Source organism: Stenella coeruleoalba (genome assembly GCF_951394435.1).
Source record: "Stenella coeruleoalba genome assembly, chromosome: 2".
Lineage (NCBI taxonomy): Eukaryota > Metazoa > Chordata > Mammalia > Artiodactyla > Delphinidae > Stenella > Stenella coeruleoalba.
In genome coordinates, this window is record NC_137147.1 from 134115975 (window position 1) to 134136570 (window position 20596).

General features: G+C 55.8%; 1 protein-coding gene across 1 annotated transcript; it reads right to left on the minus strand.

Annotated features, from left to right (window-relative positions):
* Positions 1–253: 253 nt before the first annotated feature.
* Positions 254–6082, minus strand: ISLR2 (immunoglobulin superfamily containing leucine rich repeat 2). The gene is made up of 3 exons (XM_079913459.1): positions 5899–6082; positions 4808–4921; positions 254–3372 (listed from the first exon to the last, which is right to left on the minus strand). The coding sequence occupies exon 3, from the start codon at positions 3362–3364 to the stop codon at positions 1121–1123; it is 2244 nt and encodes a 747-aa protein (XP_079769585.1). The 5' UTR covers positions 3365–3372; positions 4808–4921; positions 5899–6082; the 3' UTR covers positions 254–1120.
* Between the last annotated feature and the right edge of the window lie 14514 nt (positions 6083–20596).

A 20596-nucleotide genomic window follows, 5' to 3' on the forward strand; every position in this document is an offset into this window, starting at 1 on the left:
GTTACTATTCTCGCGGAAGGAGGGGCGGGGCGGGGGGGGGCGCGAGGACCGAGGGCCTTTTCTCCATCCGGATCCCGCCGCACGGTCACGCGCAGGCTTTGTGCGAACCGAGACACTCGCCCCTCACCAGAGACCCGGTCCAGGAGGCCGGGGTTGGCTTCCGGCGCCCCTGGTGCTTCTCGACCTGAGGTCTGGGCCGCATGCAGCAGCGGAAGCGGAGCTGTCGAGTCTCCAGAAATTCCCGACTCACCTACAACGAAATTGGCCCGGGACCAAGGCCGCACCCTCCGCGGAAACAGGGCGCGTGGTTTTGCGGCGCTTTAAGTTAGGAGAGAGGGCGAGAGAAGACGGATCCCCCCCATCCCCAGACACACACACACCCAGTTTTCCCAGAGGCTAGCAAGGGAGTGTTAGCACCAGATCCGGAGTGTCACTGTCTTTGAAAACAACGAAAATATGAACATCGGAGCGCGGAGCTGAAAGGCGCCGCAGGCACCCGGCTCGGCTCCAGCTGGTCAGAAGCGGAGTGGGGGACGGGGGACAGAAGCGTTTGGTTCCCAGTCATAAGGGGGCTTTGAAACTAAAAACTGGGGAGTTGCCACAGAATCCTGGCTTCTGGGATGTGCACCCCGGAAAGGGCGGAGTACGGGTTGAGGCGGGACCCCGTAGCGCTCCACGCTAAGGACATCTGGGGGACCCGGGCTGACCCCCGAGCCACAGCATGCCCATCGGATGTTTCCAAAGTCTTCTCCCATTTCCTCTGGCTTCCGAGCCCACTGTGGAGCGGGCTCGGGGCGGATTTCGCAGATAATTGCAGTGGGAACGGAGAGGCTTGGATTTCGCCTCACGGTCAGCGGGTGGTGTCTTACACTGGGAGGGAGGAGCGGGGAACTGTGCTCGCCATGGAGGGGAATTCAGCCCTCGAGGACAATGACCGTCGTGGATGGGACTGGTAAAATCGTCCCACTCCCCACTAGAAGTCCCCAGTAGTCAAGGTTAGGGGGTGGTAAGGGGGTGGAGTAAGTGAAAGTTGGGGGTCATAAATCCTGCCAGCCCAAGGCTTCTGCTCCCAGGCACCCAAGGTGGGGGATGGGAATGGGCTGCCAGACGGGCTGGGGGTTCAGCCCGCTGTCTGCCTGTAGTTGCCGTTAATCTCCTGGGCGATGTTGACCGCTTCGGCACCCAGGGGCAGCCGATCACTGTACTCGGAGCCCGCCTCGAACTCCTCTTGGTTGGCCTTGGACTGGCATTCCGCCAGCGAGCAGGCCGCCAGGCTCTCCTCCCTCTGCAGGTCCCCACCTGGGTCGCCCTGCTCTGCTTCTTCGTCAAGGCCCTCCCCGGGGGTCTCCTCTGGCTCCTCGCCGCCCGCCTCGCCGCCTGCAGGGTAGCTTTTTTCGGATTCGAGGTAGGAGGCACGCGGGTCGAAATCGGCGGCGATGCGCTTCTCCATGGGATCCGGGGCCTGCGGCCTCAGGATAAGACGGTAGGGCTTGCCCGGGTGTTTGGCCAGCAGATGGCAGCAGGCGGCGCCCAGCAGGGGCACGGTGGCCAGCACCAGGAGGAACACGCTCACCGCCACGATAACCAGCAGTGAGGGCAACTCTTTCTTGGTGGCGAACACCACTTGCACGTGGCAGGCCTCGCCTGCCAACGCCAGGCACACGGAGTAGTTGGTGCCGGGCCGCAGGCCACGGAACCAGTAGGCGTTGACGCCCTCCTCTACACGCGACCACTGCACGGCTGCGCCGCCCCCCGCCGGGCACAGATAGAGCAGGCGCAATGGCCGCCGTCCGGGCCGCCCTGCTCCCGCAGCCCCGCCGGGCCCAGGGCCCCATCTTGCCGCCAGTGGCGTCAGTTGCACCCGCGCCTCGCGCTCCGCCACGTCCAGCGCAATGACGCCCAGCTCAAAGACATGCGGCTTGAGCTCGGCGCTCTGGTTGAACGCGTGGTTGGACACGTACCGCGAGGGGTCCCCGTGGCCACAGCGCTGCTCCTCCACCGGGTCAGCAGAGACCTGGTCTTCCGCCTCTTCACCCTCACCTGCCTCCTCGTCCCCCTCCGGCCCCGCCTGTGTCTCCCCGAGGACGCTAACCCGGCCCAGGCCTTGGCTTTTGATTTTGCCCTCGGGCTTGGAAGGTAGGACACTGTTGCCCCGGGTTTTGGCTGTGGACTTACGCTCAGAGGTTGGAGCCTGCCCATCAGGGTCTCCCCCTGAGCCAGGAGCGTGCTTTGGGGGCCCTGCAGCTGCCACTGCCACGCGAACTGACGTGGAGTTGGCACCCAGCTCGTTGTGCGCACGGCATGTGTAGATGCCTGCCTCCTTGGCACTCAGGAGGGGCACCAACAGGGAGCCGTTTGTAAGGGCCAGGAAGCGCGGGGTAGCTGGGGGCGCGGGCCAAGCGGGTGCTGGAGTCGGGGTTGGAGCCTCTGTCTGCGTTGGCCCGTCCCCATCTCCTTCCTCCTCAGCGTCTTCCCCTCCGTCCCCGTCGTCCTCCCCGCTCAGGATCGGCGGCACTAACACTACGGTGCCCCCCGGAATCTGAAGCTGCCATTGCAGGCGGGGCGTGGGGTGTCCTTCGGCGACGCAGTGTAGCATGAGCGTTAGGCCGGAGCGCAGAGGGCTGCCCGGCGCCTCAGGCGGCGGCTCAACACTCAGATGCACACTGGGAGGTGCACAGGACAGGGCGGGCAGGCGGTGCACCGGCACCCCCTGCAGAGCAGGAGGAGAGGCGCACGCGATGGAGTCGGGCTCTGGTAACGAGACCCGGGTGCTCGCCGCCCAGGCCTGTAGCCACACAAGGCTGCAACCGCAGTGGAAGGGGTTGTGATAGAGTTGCAGATGTGACAGCGCGCTTAGCGCATCGAAGGTGCCAGGAGCCAGTGTACGAAGCCGGTTGTTGTTGATGCGTAGGGAGCGCAGGTCGGGCAGTGCACCGAGTGCGTCCTGGGGCAATGAGCCCAAGCGGTTGTGGTTCATCTTGAGTAGTTGTAGAGCGCTCAGGTTACGCAGGTCGCTCCATGGGAAGCTGGATATGAGGTTGTGGCTCAGGTCGAGGTTCTTGAGCTGGCTCAGCACCGCCAGCGAGCCCAGCTCCACGGTGCGCACCTCATTGTGCGCCAGCCACAGAGACGTGACCTGCGTGACGTCGGCGAAGGCCCCACGCCGCAGCACGGTGATTTTGTTCGCCGACAGACTAAGCGTGGTCACGTTGGCCGGTAGTCCTTCCGGCACCTCGTGCAGCTCCTTGTAGGCGCAGTCGGCGAATTGGTGCGCGTACTTGTCCACACAGGCGCACGGCTCTGGGCACGCTCCGGCCACTCCTAGCAGCGCCCAAGCCAGCCACAGGGCCCTCAAGGGCACCATCGCGGATCCTGCAGGTGGAAGCCGGGGGAAGAGAGGAGAAGGTGACTCACTGAGCCCCAGGTTCCCTTCCCTATCCATCTGCCTCCTCCGTAAACCCGTCTAGGGCAGGTTCCAGGGCTGCGGTAACTTTCTCCTCTGTGCCCAGGAGCCTCTCTTAGGCACGAGTTGGAGCTCAGTAAAAGTATTGGGATTCAATGCTTGCTCCCTCTCAGGGCCGTGACTTCCTTTTCTAGCCGCCTCGTATCTTGCTCTTTTTTCTCTACCTATCCCATCAGCCTGGGGCTGAGCTCTCCACAGAGTGGGCCGCTAGCAGGTCTGCCCTGGGCTTTGCATCGAGCCCTGACTATGTTTCTAAACCTTCGTTTAACTCAGTGAAAGGGATACATAGAAAGGGTATTTTTGTCCGTGACCGCCTGTCTTCCCTTGAACTCTTTGTCCCATGGCACGGCACTCGCCCACACACGCCCATACACGCCCATACAAGCGCACAACAATACAAACACACGCCCAGGCACCTGCCATCAAACCAACAACTTCTGCAGGGGCTTAGGGGTTCACAACACATTTCCTAGACATACAAACACAAAGGCACCCAGACACAGACACAATATATCTGGAGACCTCATTGTTCTCTCAACTGAACAGAGCATTTGTCCAGCGTTCTCCACCACGGGGCAAAGTGCTTTCCTGTTCATTGTGAGAATTGACAGACACCAGGGCACAAGTCCTCACACAGACCAACCCACACAGAGGGACACAGGCGAGCACTTGCGCCTGTACACAGCCCTCTCAGACTGAAATCCCAGTGGATCAGCAAATGCTGAGAACTTGCTGCAGGTGGCAAGAGGCTTGTGACCGGGGGACTAGTCAGGTCCCTTTTCGGCCGCAACTGAAGCCGCCTGCCCTGGGCTGCAACTCCTAGGAGGGGAAAACCATCAGGGCCCCTCGATCAACCTTCCTTCTGAGGAAGGAGGTCCTCCGAGCTGGGACCAAGAGCAATGGAGGGAGGTCACTAAAGATTCTCGCTCCCCCCTCTGCATCTTCCCAGACGGCTCCCATGGGGGCAGGGGAGTCCCTAGCCGATGGGTCAAGGGGGCTGCCACTAGCTAATCAAGTAGAAGGTTCAAGATTCTGCCTCTTTTCTGCAGCCCACAATGCCTGAGGACAAATCCCCCCCCCCAATAAAAGATTCGTATCCGCAGTCATACAAACGCACTTAAAAACAGATTCTCCGCTCCCACTTAGGGCTCCTGGCAGGTTCGGCAGAGCCCCTCCCACCCTCTGGTCTTTGGAACCCGCGTTCCCCACTCCCTCTCGCTCCGGACGGAAGGCCCCTCCCCTCTTCTCCCCGGTCTAGCCTAGAGAGAGCCGGCAGGGTCTGGCGCCCTGGACGGGATTTACCCCCATCTGGGTCAGCGTTACGGGGTGGTCTCCGCTGCTTACCCGCTGCTCGCCGACTCTCCGCGCGCTGCCCTCGGGCTGCAACCCCTTCTCCAGACTTGAGGTCGCGGAGCCAGGACGACAGCTTAAGGGCGCTTCCCACATCTGTTGCTGCGACTGTGGGGAAGATGGGGGAGAGGCAGAGAAAGGGACAGGTAAGTTGTGGACTCCTCTGGCCCTGAGGTCCCACTTCAGTTTTTCCTTTCGCCTCTGTTCCCCCCACCTCTCACTGGCTGCAGATTGAAGAGTCCTTGCGCGCTCCCGGGCTCAGCAGGGACGCGCACAGCCTCTCCCACCTCCCGCATCATCTACATTTGTTAAAGCCATAGAGACTTCCCCTGGCCAAGAGACGTTGGTCACAAAGGGGCGCCCCCACGCCCAGCACCCCGGCTTGGCTCTTTCCAGTTCACCACACTCCCATAACCCTCGTCCCCCCCCCCATTTACACATCTGCAGACATTGTCACTATCCCTAATCACACGACTCCCTCCCCATTCAAACGCGTTGGCACAGACACAGACCCTCGCACCCTCCACACAGTCGCTCTTCATATGTTAGAATTACCCATCATCATGTAATAATCGCATCAATGTGTTGAGATCTCGGTACGTTCACACACATTTTCAAAGGCACACCTTCACCCGGGACGCTCAGCATTCCCCCCTCCTGCACGCACACACATTCATGCGCACTCACCCTCACGCGCGGGTCCCGCCAGAGCCCGTTAGCTTTGCTGCTTAATTGAATGCGAGCCTCTTTTACGCCCCGCAACACGTGAGACAAACCATCTTTAAGGAATTTGGGGGAAGGAAGAGCTCACGCCTGAAGGGGGAAAGCGTGTCTTTGCCTTAAAACTCTTTTTGCAAAGGCAGGCGGTGGCGCAGAGAGTCCTCGCGCGGGACCGGGTGAGCTGCGCGCCGCAGGGGTCGCGCGGACTCTTCCTTCCCGCACCCCCGCTGCTAGCCGCCTCCTCCCCGAAGCCACGTTCAACACGATGCATAATTGATAGTGTTAGCAGAGCGCCTCACCCTCCCTGCTATTTTTGCCTGGCTCTGGGCAGCTACGAGCCCTGGTTTCCCCAGCTCCCACCTCACCTCTTGCCAGTCCAACCTGAAGACTAGAACGCACCGCCCTACTGGGCGCTCCCCTGCCCAGCCTCCTCAGGTCGAATCTGTACGTCTTGCCTTTTGTGGCTAAACCAGCGCTGGAAGCCCACCGCCCAGCTCGAGGGCCCGTGCGCACCGCTGGGTGGGGCAGGGCGCGTTGGTACCAGCCTCCGCTCCCAGGAAGCCGGCCCGGACGCAGCCAAGCGCCTCGCCCTCAGGACTTGCCATCTAGGGGCGAATGGGGCTCCGGGGCTGCAGCAGGCGGCGGTATGGAAAGGGATGGTTACAAAACGTCTGCTCCTTTTGAGCACCGTGGGTTGGAGACTTCAGGCTTGAGCATCTCTCTCCCTCCTCCGCCCCCGCCATCATCTTCACGGTCTAACGAGCAAACACACCATCAACCCCACACACTATCCCGCAAAGCCTCTGCGGCCCGATACCGCCCCAATGTTTCACACCCTCACACAACAACGGGCCTCAGCAGACTCGAATATTTGCTGTTCCGGACTCTCGCTTCCTGTCTCTGGCGAAACCCCGATATTTCTTTTGGCGACAAAGAAGTGGAAGCCCAGGGATGTCGAGGCATTTGTATAAAACACGATTTCTGTTCCCCCTCAGTGCCCATGGCAGCCCTGGAGACAGAGTTGCTGACCAGAATCGGAAAAGGGGTGCAGGCTTCGGGAAACACGCAGAGCGCCTGCCTTCCCCGTTTTTTCCATAGACACTGGGCGCTCCGGGCGCACGTGTCCCCCCAGCCCTCACTCGGGCCGTGGCGGTCTCTGGAGGTGGGTCGGTTTGGGGCCTCTGAGATCAATCTTCCGATTTCAGTGTTGAGCATTTTAATGAGCTGGGGAGGTGGGGGAGAGAGACGGGTGAGGAGCTCTGCCTCTAAAGAGACCACCCGATCGGGGTTCTGAGGAGCCTTTATAAATTAAATATGAACAGACTGGCGCACACACACTTCGCATCCTTCCCTCTCTTCTGTTCCTGCGGTCGCTACAGGCAGCCCAGCCATCTGGGACCAGCGCATCTCGCTCAACCCAGAATTCAGAACCCAGAACTTCATTCCACCTGCCTGTGCCTGTAGTTCCCACAGACGCCCCGGGGGAGGGGCGCGGGGGCGCCCTGAGGGAGAAGGTGTCTTCGAGGAGGGAGGAGGAGTAAGAGGATCTTGACCGTGCGGTGGGGGCAACGAGAGCTGGTCCCGGGCGGTTTGGGCCTGACTGGGCGGGGGAATGGCGCGGCCGGCTGGCCCGGCACAGACTCTTTGTCTGCGGAGCAAGGGGGGCGTCCTGGGTGTGTTGGCCACGCGTCTTGGTAATCCTGAAGGGCAATTCGAGGAGCCTTGGCCGAGGAAGAGGGATCTGGGGAGCCGGGGACCCAGCAGCGAGGTTAGAGAATAGGGTCCTATATAGGGTCCTGGAGACTTTCCCTGGCGGGGGGAGGGGAGCCTGGCGTAAAGGCAGTGACCGAGGTTCAGGCACGGAGGCGCGCGACTTGTGGACCCTCCACCCATTTTTCACCTCTCTTTATTTTGTGTGTTGGGGGGTTCTCTTTGCTTTCGGCTAGGAGGCGTACAGGGAGGCAAGCAGGGGATAACTTGGAAGGGTTGAAGGACTGGAAGACAGAGGCTGGGCAATGGAAGGAAAAATGAGCTCGCTCACTCTCAGTGGAGAACTTCCCGGACCACGGGGACCCCATCCGCCCGAGTCCTGGGAACCTTTGGGGCCCGAGAGCCAAGAAAGACCCACTTTCCTTGCTCTTTTGCCGGGGATGCAGAAGCCAGGGGAATTCTGCAGGGAGACACGGCGTCAGGCGCCTGGAGGGCGACTAAGGGCGCAGTGGCCACCCAGGCGAGTGCGCCGACTCCCGCGGACCCCCGCAGCTCCCGCCCACTCTCCAGCAAGCGCTTTTGTTCCCCAAGCCTGCCCTGGGGGAAAGACAACCCTTACCCCCGCCTTGGACCCTGAAGAGGTCAGTGCCCGCCCTAGCAGGGCTAGACCCCGAGTCGCCCCGGGCAGAATCCGCCGAGCTCTGGGATGGGAGGTACGACTCCAGGATCAGCCTCCGAGCTCAGCTAGAAGACTGAGAGCATCTCGACTGGCGCCGCCGGGCGCGCAGGGGCCTCTAATGTCTGTAATGTTGATAACGGTACAGTTACTGAAGGGCTGGGGAACCGGGAACGAAGATAGCACCCCCACCGCCGCCCAAGCCTTTGATGGTTAAAGAAACAGACACCTAATTAGGTGTGTGGAAGTAGGGAAGAGGAGGGATATGAGGTTCCAAGACACCAGCGTGGAGGGCCCATATTTGGAATCTACCGAATCCGGGCTAAGGCTTTTTGACCAGGCTGGGGTGCCGACCCTAGATACACCCCGGGCGGAGAGCTGGAGCTCTGGGCAGCTTTTTCTGGACCTCTAACTTTGACCTTGCCGACCCGGACGGTCCCGAGAGTAGGGCGGGTTAAACCCCCCCGGATCCCGGCACCAGCTACCCGGGTTCTGTCTATTCAAAGTCTCGGGCCCAGGCCTGGTTCGCGCGCTCCCCCTGCTGGAAACCGCCTGCCGGGCTCAGAGGCGCGGAGAGGCGCGGGGCAATGGCTGGGGTACCCTGGGCCCGGACGATGGGCGGCTTGAGCCCGGGACCCAGGCGTGCACTGCTCCCGGCTCTGCATCCTGTGGCGCAAAGCTCCGAAGTGGGAGACGCTAAACCAAGGCACCGAAGCTTTCCTTTCCATGCCCACCCAGCGTGTGTCCCAGGAATCTGCAGCCTCCTCACCCCTGCCCAACACAGGCACAGCCCCGGCTTCACACCCCATTGTGTTTTCAACGCCCAGGGCACAGTAGGCACCTTCTGGATGCTCGTTGAGCAAGCCAGTAAGTTTAGTTCTCCTGGGACGAAACCGTCCTGTACTCCTCCCCACCCTTCCCTGTGTGGCGTGAGTGCTTTCTCTTTGAGTCCAGTACCCAGGCCTAGAAGCCAGTCCTTAAGTCTTCTGACTTTGCCAGGGATTTATAAAATGCCCGAGATCTGAAAAAGAAAATCTTTCTCAGTCTCTAAGAGGGGAATAGAAAATTGCGAAGTTGGAAGTAATAGATGTTTGATTAAAGGTTTAGGACATGTAACACTGTGCAGACGATTCAGTTGCACCTGCACTCAGAGCTGTACATGCCCTTGTATTTAACGTGCCAGGTGGGTGATTTAATGAATGAGAGAGAGCCCCTGAGAGTAAGAAAGCCAGGACCCAGAAGGGCATCACAGATCCCCAGCATAGCAGCCTACTCAGCAGACCCTTCCCACCTGCCCTCCAACCAGAATCTCCTAAACACACAGCTTCCCACCTTTCAGCTTCTGGAGTCCCCGTTTATAAACACCCCCCCAACCCCTGCCAACTTCCATCTCTCCTTTCCCTCATACACATGCTACATAGTGGTTAAGAGGGAAGGTTCTAGCATGAGGCTCCACCATGTACTCACTGTGTGACCTTGGCCAAGTTACTTAACCTCTCTGTGCCTGGGGGTGGGGAAGGGGTATAAATAAGAATACCCATTTTATTGGGTTGCTTGAGGATTAAATGAGTCAATGCATGCAAAGCACCTAGTACCTGGTGCTTAGGTAGTGCTCAGAAATGAGCTTTTATTTTTTTCAACAATAGCTAGAATTAGCCATCATTATTACCTTGCAACATTGGCTACAGGTATGATGAGATGTTCTGCAGAGCCTGCTCCTACACGCTTGTGTCCTTCTTCCCCAGTAGGGGGAAAGACCTTGGCCCTTCCCCCAAATATCTCTCTTCACGCCCCCCTACACCTCCCACACACCATGGCATAGGTAAAAAATCAGAATTACTATTATTATTTGTAAAGATCTCTAGTCTCAGATACTTAAACCCAGATTCTGACGTTTGCAGCTGTCACCAGTGTGCCTCTTTGGGAAGAGAGACCTGCAGGTGCAGGCTTGGAGAAAGGTTTTTAATTAAAACCGCAATCTGTTGAAGTATTTATTGGGTTCTGTAACTTTAATTATTTTCTAGGGAAATACAGAAAAATCCACATCTGCATATGGGAAGACTGTTGATTTCTAAGGAGAGTAGCAACCTGTGGCAGTTTGCTGGAGGCAACTGGGAGGAATTTCCTGAATGGTTCAAATGAAGCTCGACATTATTAATAAGCTGGGATCCAGTTCATGACCTTCCTCCCAGTGCTTTCATGAAATGAGCTTAACTTTCTGGCAAGGCTCTTTATTGCCATCAAAATTAACGACAGCTCTTCCAGTGGCATCACATGTAATTATCTGGCTCTGTGCTTGTCTCACCAAAGATGGGGAACCCCTGCCTGGAAGAGGCAACACTCCTGCCTGGGCAACGTGCTTAGCTATTCTAAGCCCAGGCAGGACTGGTTCCCCCAGAGTGGGAGTCCTGGGCAGCCAGCCCCTCCATGGCAGGGGGAAGCAGGGGAAGGGAGGTCAGGGAATTATTTATGATGCTTCCATCTGCAGATAACAAAATTCCTATCTCAGTGTTTTAAACTATTAAGTGTATCATCTCACAAGCAGGAAGCCAGGCTGGCGGCTTCAGGGCTGGTTGATTGAGTAGCTCAATGACATCGGCAGGCTCGGGTTCTTTCTGTCTCTCTCCTCTCCTTTAACAGGGCTTCAACTTGAGACTCATGTCCCTCAGTGTCACTGGAGGGCTTCAGCAGCAGTTGGAGTAACATGCTTATCAGTAGCAGATTAGTGGAAGAGAGAGACTCGATTCCCTTTCCAGAAGCCATCACCTCTCCTGAGGTCTTCTTGATACATATTGGCTTAGGACTCCCCATCTTTGAGCCAATCACTGGCAAAGGGGATGGAATTGATTGGCTTAGAGTAATCATCTAGCCCTGAAATGGATGTTGAAGAGTCAATCCCAAGATTCACTACAAGAAAGAAATCCCCTTGAAATAGAGGTTGGGGAATTTCAGGATCAGAGGAATCTAACATTCTATCAAAATGAATTGAGAGTGACATAATTATAATGAACTGTGGTAGATACCCCCTTACCTGGAAGTTAGACCAGTCTACGGCCACAGTCCATGACGAGGGTCAGGGCTCAGTGTGTGACCAGGATCAGGGAGCTCTTTCGGGTAGACATACAAGCGATTCTCTGCTTTCATAGAATTCTTGAAAGGATAAAAATCTGTTCTTGGAAATGCCTGTGCCGGGATCCAAAGCTATTTTGGGAGCAGTGGAAGTTTCAGTCGTTAGTTGGATATTTATGAACAGGAGACTTTTCTGAATTCAAAGATGTTCCTACATGACTTCGCATCCTGAACATGTCACCGGGTCCCATGGCAGAGGAGAGAGGCACGTTACTGTCGAGGTGGAAAACAAGAGGAAGAATTCTACTGGTCTTATGAAGAATGCAGAGACAGCACAAAGGTACCAGCTTCACAAATCTGCTGCGTGATCTTAAGCAACCCCTTGGCCTCTCTCATTCTAAGTCTCTACCATTGCGAAGGTAGAAGAATGGGCTAGATGTGCTCTGGGGCCCTTCCAGGCTGCTGTCCTGGGGCGCTGTGGCTTGAGAAGCAGGTTTGCAGGTTGAATTGGGGCCTCTAGGGAGCGTCTGCCAGGGCTTCCTGCAGGAGGAGGTCTTCAGAAAGTCTGGGGATCACCGCTTACCCTCCTCCTCATGCCCCTGGGCAATTTCTTTGTTTTCCCCACCACACTGCAGCCTGCCTCATCTCTTGAGACCGTCAGCACACCTGGGCCCAGGAGCTAACCACCCCCTTCCCCAAACTGCTACGCACAGCTCTGTGGGTAGGGGGAGTCCTGCTACAAAACACTTCCTTCACATAGTAGGGGGACGGGGGGCAGAGCAGGTGATGTGATTAGAGATTAAATCTGACCAATGAATGTTTCAGGAGCCTGGTGTGTAGGCCCAGGAAGAAAGGCCAAAGCTGCCAGGAGCTCCCTGGCTGCTGGGGTGGGGTATGGGGGGGGGGGCGTGATGCAGAAGGGAGACACAACTCTTCCAGCGGTTGAGGCCACTCCTCTCTGTTCTGGGGCCCTCGACTGTCCATTGCCTGGTACCATCAGAGGACATGGACAGAGGCCATAATAAATATGTAGTCAGAGACTCCCTCCCCGCAGCCCAGCGTGGTCCCCAGCAGAGCCCACAAGGGCAGGGCCCGGGAATCTCCTCCTCCATCCCTCAGACTCAGAGCTCTTGGAGGGTCACCCAAGGTCTCTGCATCCACTGTCCCCATCAAAGCCCATGGGGGCACATGGCGGCATGGACTGAATTGAATTTCCTCCTGGATATCTTCAGTCTCTTGCTGTCACCAGGCTTTTCATTTGTTTTTGGATGTGGTTTCCCAGAAGCAGAGCTGAGACGAGGATTCACCCACCAGTGATCTATTAAGGAAATGCTTTAGCAGAAACCAGCAAGGGAAAAGGGAAGCCACGGAAGGGGAGGAGGCCAAGCCAGGGTGTGATTTCAGGCAGTCTCGGCCTGACCCCAGGAAGCTCTAGGCGTAATCACACCTCAGTTTGCCCTGATTTGGGTAGGGAAGCTTGGCTTCCGCAGACGCACAGCAACCGGACATTCGCTAGGGGCTGCCCTCGGGGATGGAAACTTCCAGGCATTTCCCTCTCTCTGTGCCTGTAGGCAGTCAGTTCCAGTAGCTGAAGGACAGGCCTCGGAAGAAAGTCACAGGTATGAGCTGTCAGAAGTAAAGCACACAGAAGCAGAGGGATGGGCATGCAGAAACAGGTCTGCTACGCCATTCATTCCACAAATAGTAATTCAGTACCACCCCCCCAACCCCCCCCCCCAACCCATGTTGATCGGCCTGGGTGCCGCTGTGAACCAGGCAGAGAATGTCTCTGCCCTAAGAGAGCTTACAGACTCCCGCATCTCCCAACATGTTCAGACATGCTGTGTGCGTGAACCTTGGGGCTTCTGAAAGGCTAGCGTCCCTTGGACAGCCTCCATCTCCTCCATCAGGTCACCTGGGGCCAAAGCCGGAAGGACTCTCTGAAACCTACACTTGTCTTAGACAAAGGACAGACAGGGAGTTGTCCAGAGTTGCAGAACATCAGAGCTCAGGGCCTGGAGGTCTTCTCTCCCTACCCCTCTGCTTTATTGGAGAGAAGACAGGCCAAGAGGGAGGTCACAGAGCAGGTAGGGCCGGGAAATGCCCCCAGCACTCAGCTTCTCTGAGTTGCCCTCCCCAGGGCAGTCTGGTCAAAGGCAAGCTGAGCTCAGTGGCCATCGCTGACCTTGCTGGTTAGGAAGCCCTTGAGACTCTCTGGAGTTGTGGCCTCTCCAATGGCAGAGGGCAGCTGTTCCTGGGGTGGGACGGGTGCCCCTACTTCAGGTCTCTTGTATTAGCCCGCTGCAGTCCTCCTCCAGGGCTCGTGGGCACCAGAAGCAGAGCCATGCACATGTCTGGGAGGGACGAGGTTGTGCCCCGGATTGGAGCAGCCCTAATCACAACACGCTGCTCCCCAGCCAGGCTGCCAGCTGGGGCAGAGGTTTGGAGGAAGGAGAGCCCCGCCTAGGGTGGGTCTTGGCCCGATGCAGACGTGCCTTCCATCTGCACCCGGGCAAATCCAGTTCTAATGGCCACATCTTGGTAACAACCAGGCAGAGTTCAGTGTAAGGGGATCCAGAGCAGGAGATCAGGGGTTGGGGGCTTTTCCACTGACTTCCTGTGAGACTTTCGGAAAAGCGTCTCTCCCTTCTTGGTTCCAGTTTCCTCTTCCGTGCCTTGGCGCTAAGAATCCCTCCCCACTGCCTCAGCTGGGACAGTAGCTCAGATCTGTCACATTCTCCCTCATCAGGCCTAACCCTACACAAATTCATCCCCAGGAGGGACAGCCTCCCCCGACCCCCCGCAGTTCTCTGCAATGTCCCCTTTGAAGTTCCCCCAATAGGCTTTCCTGCCGCCTGCAAAACCAGCATGGACAGGCTGGGAAGGGTGAACCGGTGCAGCGCCTGAGATACCTCAGCCTGTCTCCCCATCAACCCCCCACCCCCAGCCCTTATCTCCAGCCCCAGCTGGAAACTTGATGTGTTTATTTGCTTCTCCCAGGACCTCCTCTGTTCAACCCACATCTTTGTTGGTGCTGCCAGAAAGTGACCTGCCTGTAGATGGCTGTGTCTGGTACCCAGGTCGGGGCTGAGGAGGGAGGGGACCGTAAATCCCTCCAGCCTGTAGGGTGACTCCGTCGGGGTAGAGGAGACAGTGGACGAGGTTTGGAGAGATGGGGACAGAGGCACCAGGAGAAGGATTTAGGGACAGAGTTGCCCAAATCCTAAATGGACTGGAACCAGAAGGGAGGGAGGGGAGGGAGGAGAGGAGGGGAGAAGGCTGCAGTGCTTTCGGGGAGTCAGCAAATGCCTTCTCCTCTGTGGCATTGGATGTAGAGAGTTATTTTTTTTAATTGAGGATTGCCAATTCACAAACTTTAGTGCTTTAATGACTCCTTTTTTTTTTTTTTTTTTTTTTTGCGGTACGCGGGCCTCTCACTGCTGTGACCTCTCCCGTTGCGGAGCAACAGGCTCCAGACGCGCAGGCTCAGCGGCCATGGCTCACGGGCACAGCCGCTCTGCGGCATGTGGGATCTTCCCGGACCGGGGCACGAACCTGTGTCCCCTGCAACGGCAGGCAGACTCTCAACCACTGCGCCACCAGGGAAGCCCTAACTTTAGTGCTTTATGTATCTCATTTAATCTTCACAATTTTCTAAGTATGTATTGTCACCCCCAGTTTGCCTATGAGACCACAGAGGCTAAGTAGTTTGTTCAAGGTCACACAGCAGAGCTGGGATTTCAACCAGGTCCCTCCAAAGCCCACGTCCTAACTACTACTCAGCATCCTTGCCCACCCCAAGCAGACTCAACGAGGGCACCACCACCGTGGGCCCAGCCTCACCCACCCACTGCCTCCTCTTTGCTTGGTCTGATTTACTCTAGAATCAGTCCACTGTGGTGTCAAGCCAGGGCTTTATGGCTGTAGAAATCCAGGAGAGTGTCAGCCCTCGGGTAAATTCTACCCCCGGGCCCTCTGAACTTGGTCTGCACAAAGAACTCAGTTTTAGACGATCAGACAAGCGACACCGGATTTCACAATATTTCCCATCACACTGGTTTGGCTGGATAACTTTCTGGAAAATTTCTGTGGTTTGCTAGCTAGCTTTTGTAATCTGCTTGGCTATCAACTTTGGGATATTTATAATATTTATAAACTGACTTTAGCAAAGTCCAGGCAGCTGGTCTTTAAAGAATTCTTCTGGGCTGAGTTTAAGGAAGTTCCTTGAGCCAAGAATGAAGGAATTTCTCCCTGTGTGGGCAGCAAATGCATTTTGTAGGAGTGGGTAGAGATTTTCAAACTTTTTGTTTTGTTTTTCGAGAGGGGGAGTCCGTTGAAATTCTTGATCCTTCTCTCAGTAGAGTCCCCACAGGCATTTGCTTTATTCAGGTCCAAAAGGTTTGGAGCTGACACCTGGTTTCCGAGACAAAAATAAGCGCTGGTGCGGACCCCGTCCCTCCCTGTCCCCAGGCTCATCCTGGACCTGGGCCTGGGACTGAGTCCAGGACCAAGGCCACCCCGGGGAAGCACGTCCTCAGAGACCTCTGCCCACGTTCCCTCCCAGCTCCCTGTAGCCTATTCTCACCTCACCCTGACCTGTGAACTGAGCCCCATGGAGGGACTAATACCCACCATGACGCTTCTTGCTTGCATTATGACTGGGGATAGGCTCTTACCCTAAATCATGCATTCTCAATGGGGACATTGCCCCAGAGAGGATGAAAATTGGTCCAGGGTGGAGAGGGCACTAACAACCTTAGATATTCCAGTGGTTTCTGACCCTCCAAAGGATCAGAACATAAACAGATATACAGTACATCTGTGTAAGGAAGAAGCAAAATGATCTCTATTTGCAGATGACCTAATCTTGTATATAGAAAATCCTAAGGAATCACAGTACTAAAATTTCATTGAGGGGGTCATGACTAGGAAAAAATTTGTCTAAAAAGCCTCCTCAGGGGGGCAGTAATGGGCAAAAAAGTTGGAGAAGCACAGTCCTTAAAGAAAAAAATAGAATTAGGATAAGTTCAAATTCTGGGACACTGGGACCAGAAGGTTGGGGTGTGAGTTTGCTGGGCCCTGCATCATGTGAGATCAACAGACCACGAGGGCACGGGAAGGAGAGGGTGGAAAACCACCCCCCCAAATGCATGGCAACGCATCGGGCAGTGTGGCCCACAGAGGGCTCCAATGTAGGCACAGTCTCCCTGTGGGGCAAATCCCAACTCTGCCACATTCAAGTTGAATGACCTGGAGCAAGGTACCCCACCTTCCTGCCCTAACCCCCATCCCGCGTCCTGGACAGAACGAGGATGACGATGTAACCGCACAGGGTGTCTGGGGAGACTAAATGAGGTTAGCTGTGCTGAATGAGAAAAGAGTGTCCAGCACGTAGTTATCTTTCAGTCGTGTTAGCTGGGAGCTTTATTCACCTGGTGGTCCAGGAGGCTTTCACACCTGGATGGGATGGGTCATTGTGCTCTCTCCAGGGTTCAGTGAGCTAGGGCGGAACCCCTGCTGGATGCTTCTAGAAGAGGATGGGGAGGGAGTCTGACTACGCTTGAGGCTCTGTATTAGGGGGTCCTCCTCAGAAGCTCCTGCCAACAGTTTCATGGACTTTTCTGTTGCTAAAGTGACACCTGTATCTTGAAGAGTGACTCTAACTCCATTCCTTTTTTTTTTTTTTTTTTTTAAATATATTTTGGTCATGCCACGAAGCTTGCAGGATCTGTTAGTTCCCCGACCAGGGATTGAACCCAGGCCACAGCAGTGATGGCACTGAATCCTAACCATTAGGCCACCAGGGAACTCCCTATCTAACTCCATTCCTAATTAAATTCCTAACTCAGTTCCTAACCTTAATGACCAAATATGACCCTAAATTTGATATAACCCCAAATCTTAACCTTAGGCTTCACCCCAACTCCTAACCCCCCCCCCTTATTCCAGTTCTAACGTGGGCCCTAACCTTAGTTCTAATCCTCACTCGAATGCCCCTGGTAGCCCAGTATTTCCCAAAATTAAGTCCCCCACTTCCACAGTCACAAGTTTTGCTATACCTGTGTTCCTTCGGAGCTTGTAGTTACTTCATATTTGTCTTTAAATTAGACCTGTAGAGAATCCCATTTTAGCACCATTCTGAGCAACCATGTTCCAGAAATCACGGTGTTGATGGGCTGGCTCTATTTTTTCTAATAGATGTTAAAATAAATACAAATAATAAATACATCTAATAGATGTTAAAATAAATACAAATATATTTATATTATAAATATAAATAAAATAAATACAAATACACGTTAAAAATGTTTCTCCATGCACCATCTACCTAAAGATATCTCCCACACCACCGGAAGTATGCGTGGCACTTTGAAAAAGACTGCTGCTACCCAGAGCCTTTATCTGACACCACACCCCTCGCCATCCGCGGGGAGCAGCAGCCTCGACACCAGACCCTGTGGGGCGGCAGCGCCCTCTGCTGGTGAGTCTGGGAGCTGCTCTGGCTCAGCTCCCCTTCCGTCTGGGCAGGATCCACAAGGTAGGACTCTCTCTGACTTGACATTTCATGTCACTAGCTGTGTAGTTCCCTTAATTGTGAGGACTGAAGAGAGGTGAGAAAGGACCTCTTCCTCTAGGTATAGGGCAGCTGGGGTGTGAGGTGGAGACAAGCCTAAGGTCAGAGGAGGTGGAGGGGGGGAGCGAGGGGGGGCGGGGCCTGCGGGAGGTGTAGGGTGAAGGGTCAACTCTGAATTATGGAGAATTGTCAAGATAGGGACTAGGGGTCAGAGTGAGTCTAGGGTAGGAATAAGGGTGGAGGTGGGGCCGGCCAGGGCTGGATGAGGGGAGGGTGCAGGGTGGGGGAACAGCAGGGCCAAGCACTGGAGCAGCAGCTGAGTTTTGTGCAGTTGAAAGGAAGAGCACGGTTGAGGTTAAAGCAGATTTTCAAGCGACCTTCCTGGGGGTGTCCCTGAGCTCTTGGGCCTCAAAAAGGGGCCTGAGAGTAGGGGAGGGCTGGGAAGGGCTGAGCTGGGCTGCCACAGGAAAGTTGTTGTCTGCTCCAGGGCTGTGTGGCTGAAACCTCCCATCTGGGTATTTTTGGGACACAAAGCCACCTACTGCTCAACCACTCCAAGGCAGACTCCCCTGCTCTCCTTCCTGGCTCCCTGGGACCCAGGACCCTCCAGCCCCACTAAGTTGTCTGCTCCATGCCAGATCTTGTTCTTTATTCCCCTGAAGACAAGCCGAAGTCCTCTGTTTGCTAAGATCCAATATCTGTTTATTTTTCTGTAACTTATAAAGCAATAACACTGTCATCTTTGTTGTCAGTAAAATAAGATCTTACATTTGTGTGGTTCTTCATACATTAAAAGGCTACTTTCAGAAACATTTTCTCATTGGTTCACACGAGATCCTATGAGGTAAAAACAACCCATATTATACCATTTTACAGAGTCAGAGCCTAAGCATCGACGAGTTTGATGTACCAGACTAGAGTCAGAGGCAACTAAGTGAGGATTGAAACTCAGCGCCCTGACTTCTAGCCCAGCAAACTTGTGGTTAGTTGACATGGATAAACCTGAGATAGGATTCAAAGATGAAGCACGAGACATATTTGGATTTGCAATTAGACACTAAAACTCCAGGACTGGAATTTGGGCACCTGGGACAGGTAGGTGGGGCTAAGGGCAGTGGCACTGCTCAAATCACATTACCTGGCTCGTCACCCAGGCCAGGGGGGTTGCTAATTCCTACACTGCCTGTGCCAGGGGAATCCCTGCAGGCACTAATGGGAACTCCATCTGTGACAACCAGCGTACAGGATTTTCCAGCAGAGGTAAAGTTCCTATAGACCCTGGTCTCTGACTCCCTCTAGGGGGTAATTCTTGAAGTGGGTGCTTCTTTCCCTCCAGGTGGCTCCCCGCTTTGGACATGATCCCAGACAGGCCCACCCTGGTCTGCCCACTTGGAATGGGGTTTCTTATCCTTGAGGCCCATACCTGAGCAACAAGGGCCTCTCAGCTCTGCTAAGTCCTGAAAGACATCCCACAAAGAACAGATATGCCAGCAAGTGCCCCCTTTGCCAGGCAAGAGGCTGCCCAGTGGCTCCTGGGGTGGGCTGAGCAGAGCTTGTGATTAGGGCATCAGGCTTTGACGATTCACGTCTTTATTAGAGGCTGTGACAGTGGAGAGAGGGCAGAACAGCCCTTTGCTGTAAAACCTGTGATCAGCTCCATCTGAAGGTAGAAAGCATTGTGAGGCTGGGCTTGGCAGGCTCAGTCCCGAGGTGGGGCTGAGGGGAAGATGCTGTGAGGAGTGGTCCAAGCGCTGCCTTGCTGTTGCCAAGATGGTCATCACAGCCAGACTGAGGCTCCAGCCCCCTCCTCCCCTCACCCACCAGCCTGTTTTACTGAGCTTCAGAGCCAGCGCCTACTTTAAATCGGAATCTTATTTGAAATGCATCCGAGTTCACTGTTAGGGCCACAGCACTCTCAACGTGACGGCACGTTCCTGCGTGATCCCTCAGTGGGTCTTCAGGGGCCCCCCGCTGGATGGGGGCAGGGGTGTGCGTGCAAAGCCTTCACCCACGTGAAAGCTGAAGCCATGGAGGCACCCCAGTATCAGGGGGCCAAGGAAGAGGGATGGGAGAGGGGCAGAGGGGAAGGGACCGTGGTTCTGCTAGTCACACGAGACTGGCCTGACCTGCCTGTGTTCTGCTGCTGACCTCTAGCGTGACCACAAGGTTGGGGACCTTAGCTTAGGGCTGGGACCAAAGGTTCAAGAATGAAAACCTCCTTGACCACTGCCTCAGAGGCCTGCTGTCCATTCCTAAAACCCCAGAATGGCAGAGCTGGATGAGAGCTCTAGGACCGTGCTGTCTAACCAGCCCATTTCACAGGTGGGGATGTGGGGGCTCAGGCCCTCCCCTGGGTTCCACTCAATGCACACAGTCAGGGCCAGGGCCGGGACCTTCTCTGCTTCTCCCTGGAGGAGAGTCTATCAGAGCAATGCTTCTGAAACTTGGCAGGCAACAGAATTGTCTGGAGAATGCACTAAAGCAGCTTGCTGGGAGATTCCAATGCTGTGGGTCCCTGGAGTCCACTGAAAGCGGCGCTGGGTTGGAGGACGCACCTCAGGAGGGCTGGGGGCCGGGGACAGTGCAGAGAACGTGAAGGGCAAAGCCTCGACTAAGGGGAGGCATCTGTGTAGGCAGGAGGAGGGAAGCAGGCTTGGAAGGGTTGCAGTCTGGAAGCACGGACAGGCATGGTGCAGCAGCCCCTGTCTCTGCTGAGAGGAGGCCCTTTGTGGGTGAAAATACTCCAGAGGGGAGGTGAACAGAGCTGGCCTCCGGGCAGGCAAAAGCTAGGAGAACCCAAATCCCTAAGGGGTGGTTTGGTTTGAAAGGCACTTATGTACCCGTGGGACCACTGGTGTTGCAGACAGTGTCTGTGGGTGCTGTCAGAAGGTCCCCCCCCGGGGCCACGGCCAGGGGTCAGGGAGGAGCGGCAAGGACACCCTTGGGAGTGGGAATCGGGTGGCTGGGGCAATACGGGGGCCACTTCGAGAGCCCAGCGGCCAGGCCTTCTTCACCAGGGACCTCCCTGGTTCTG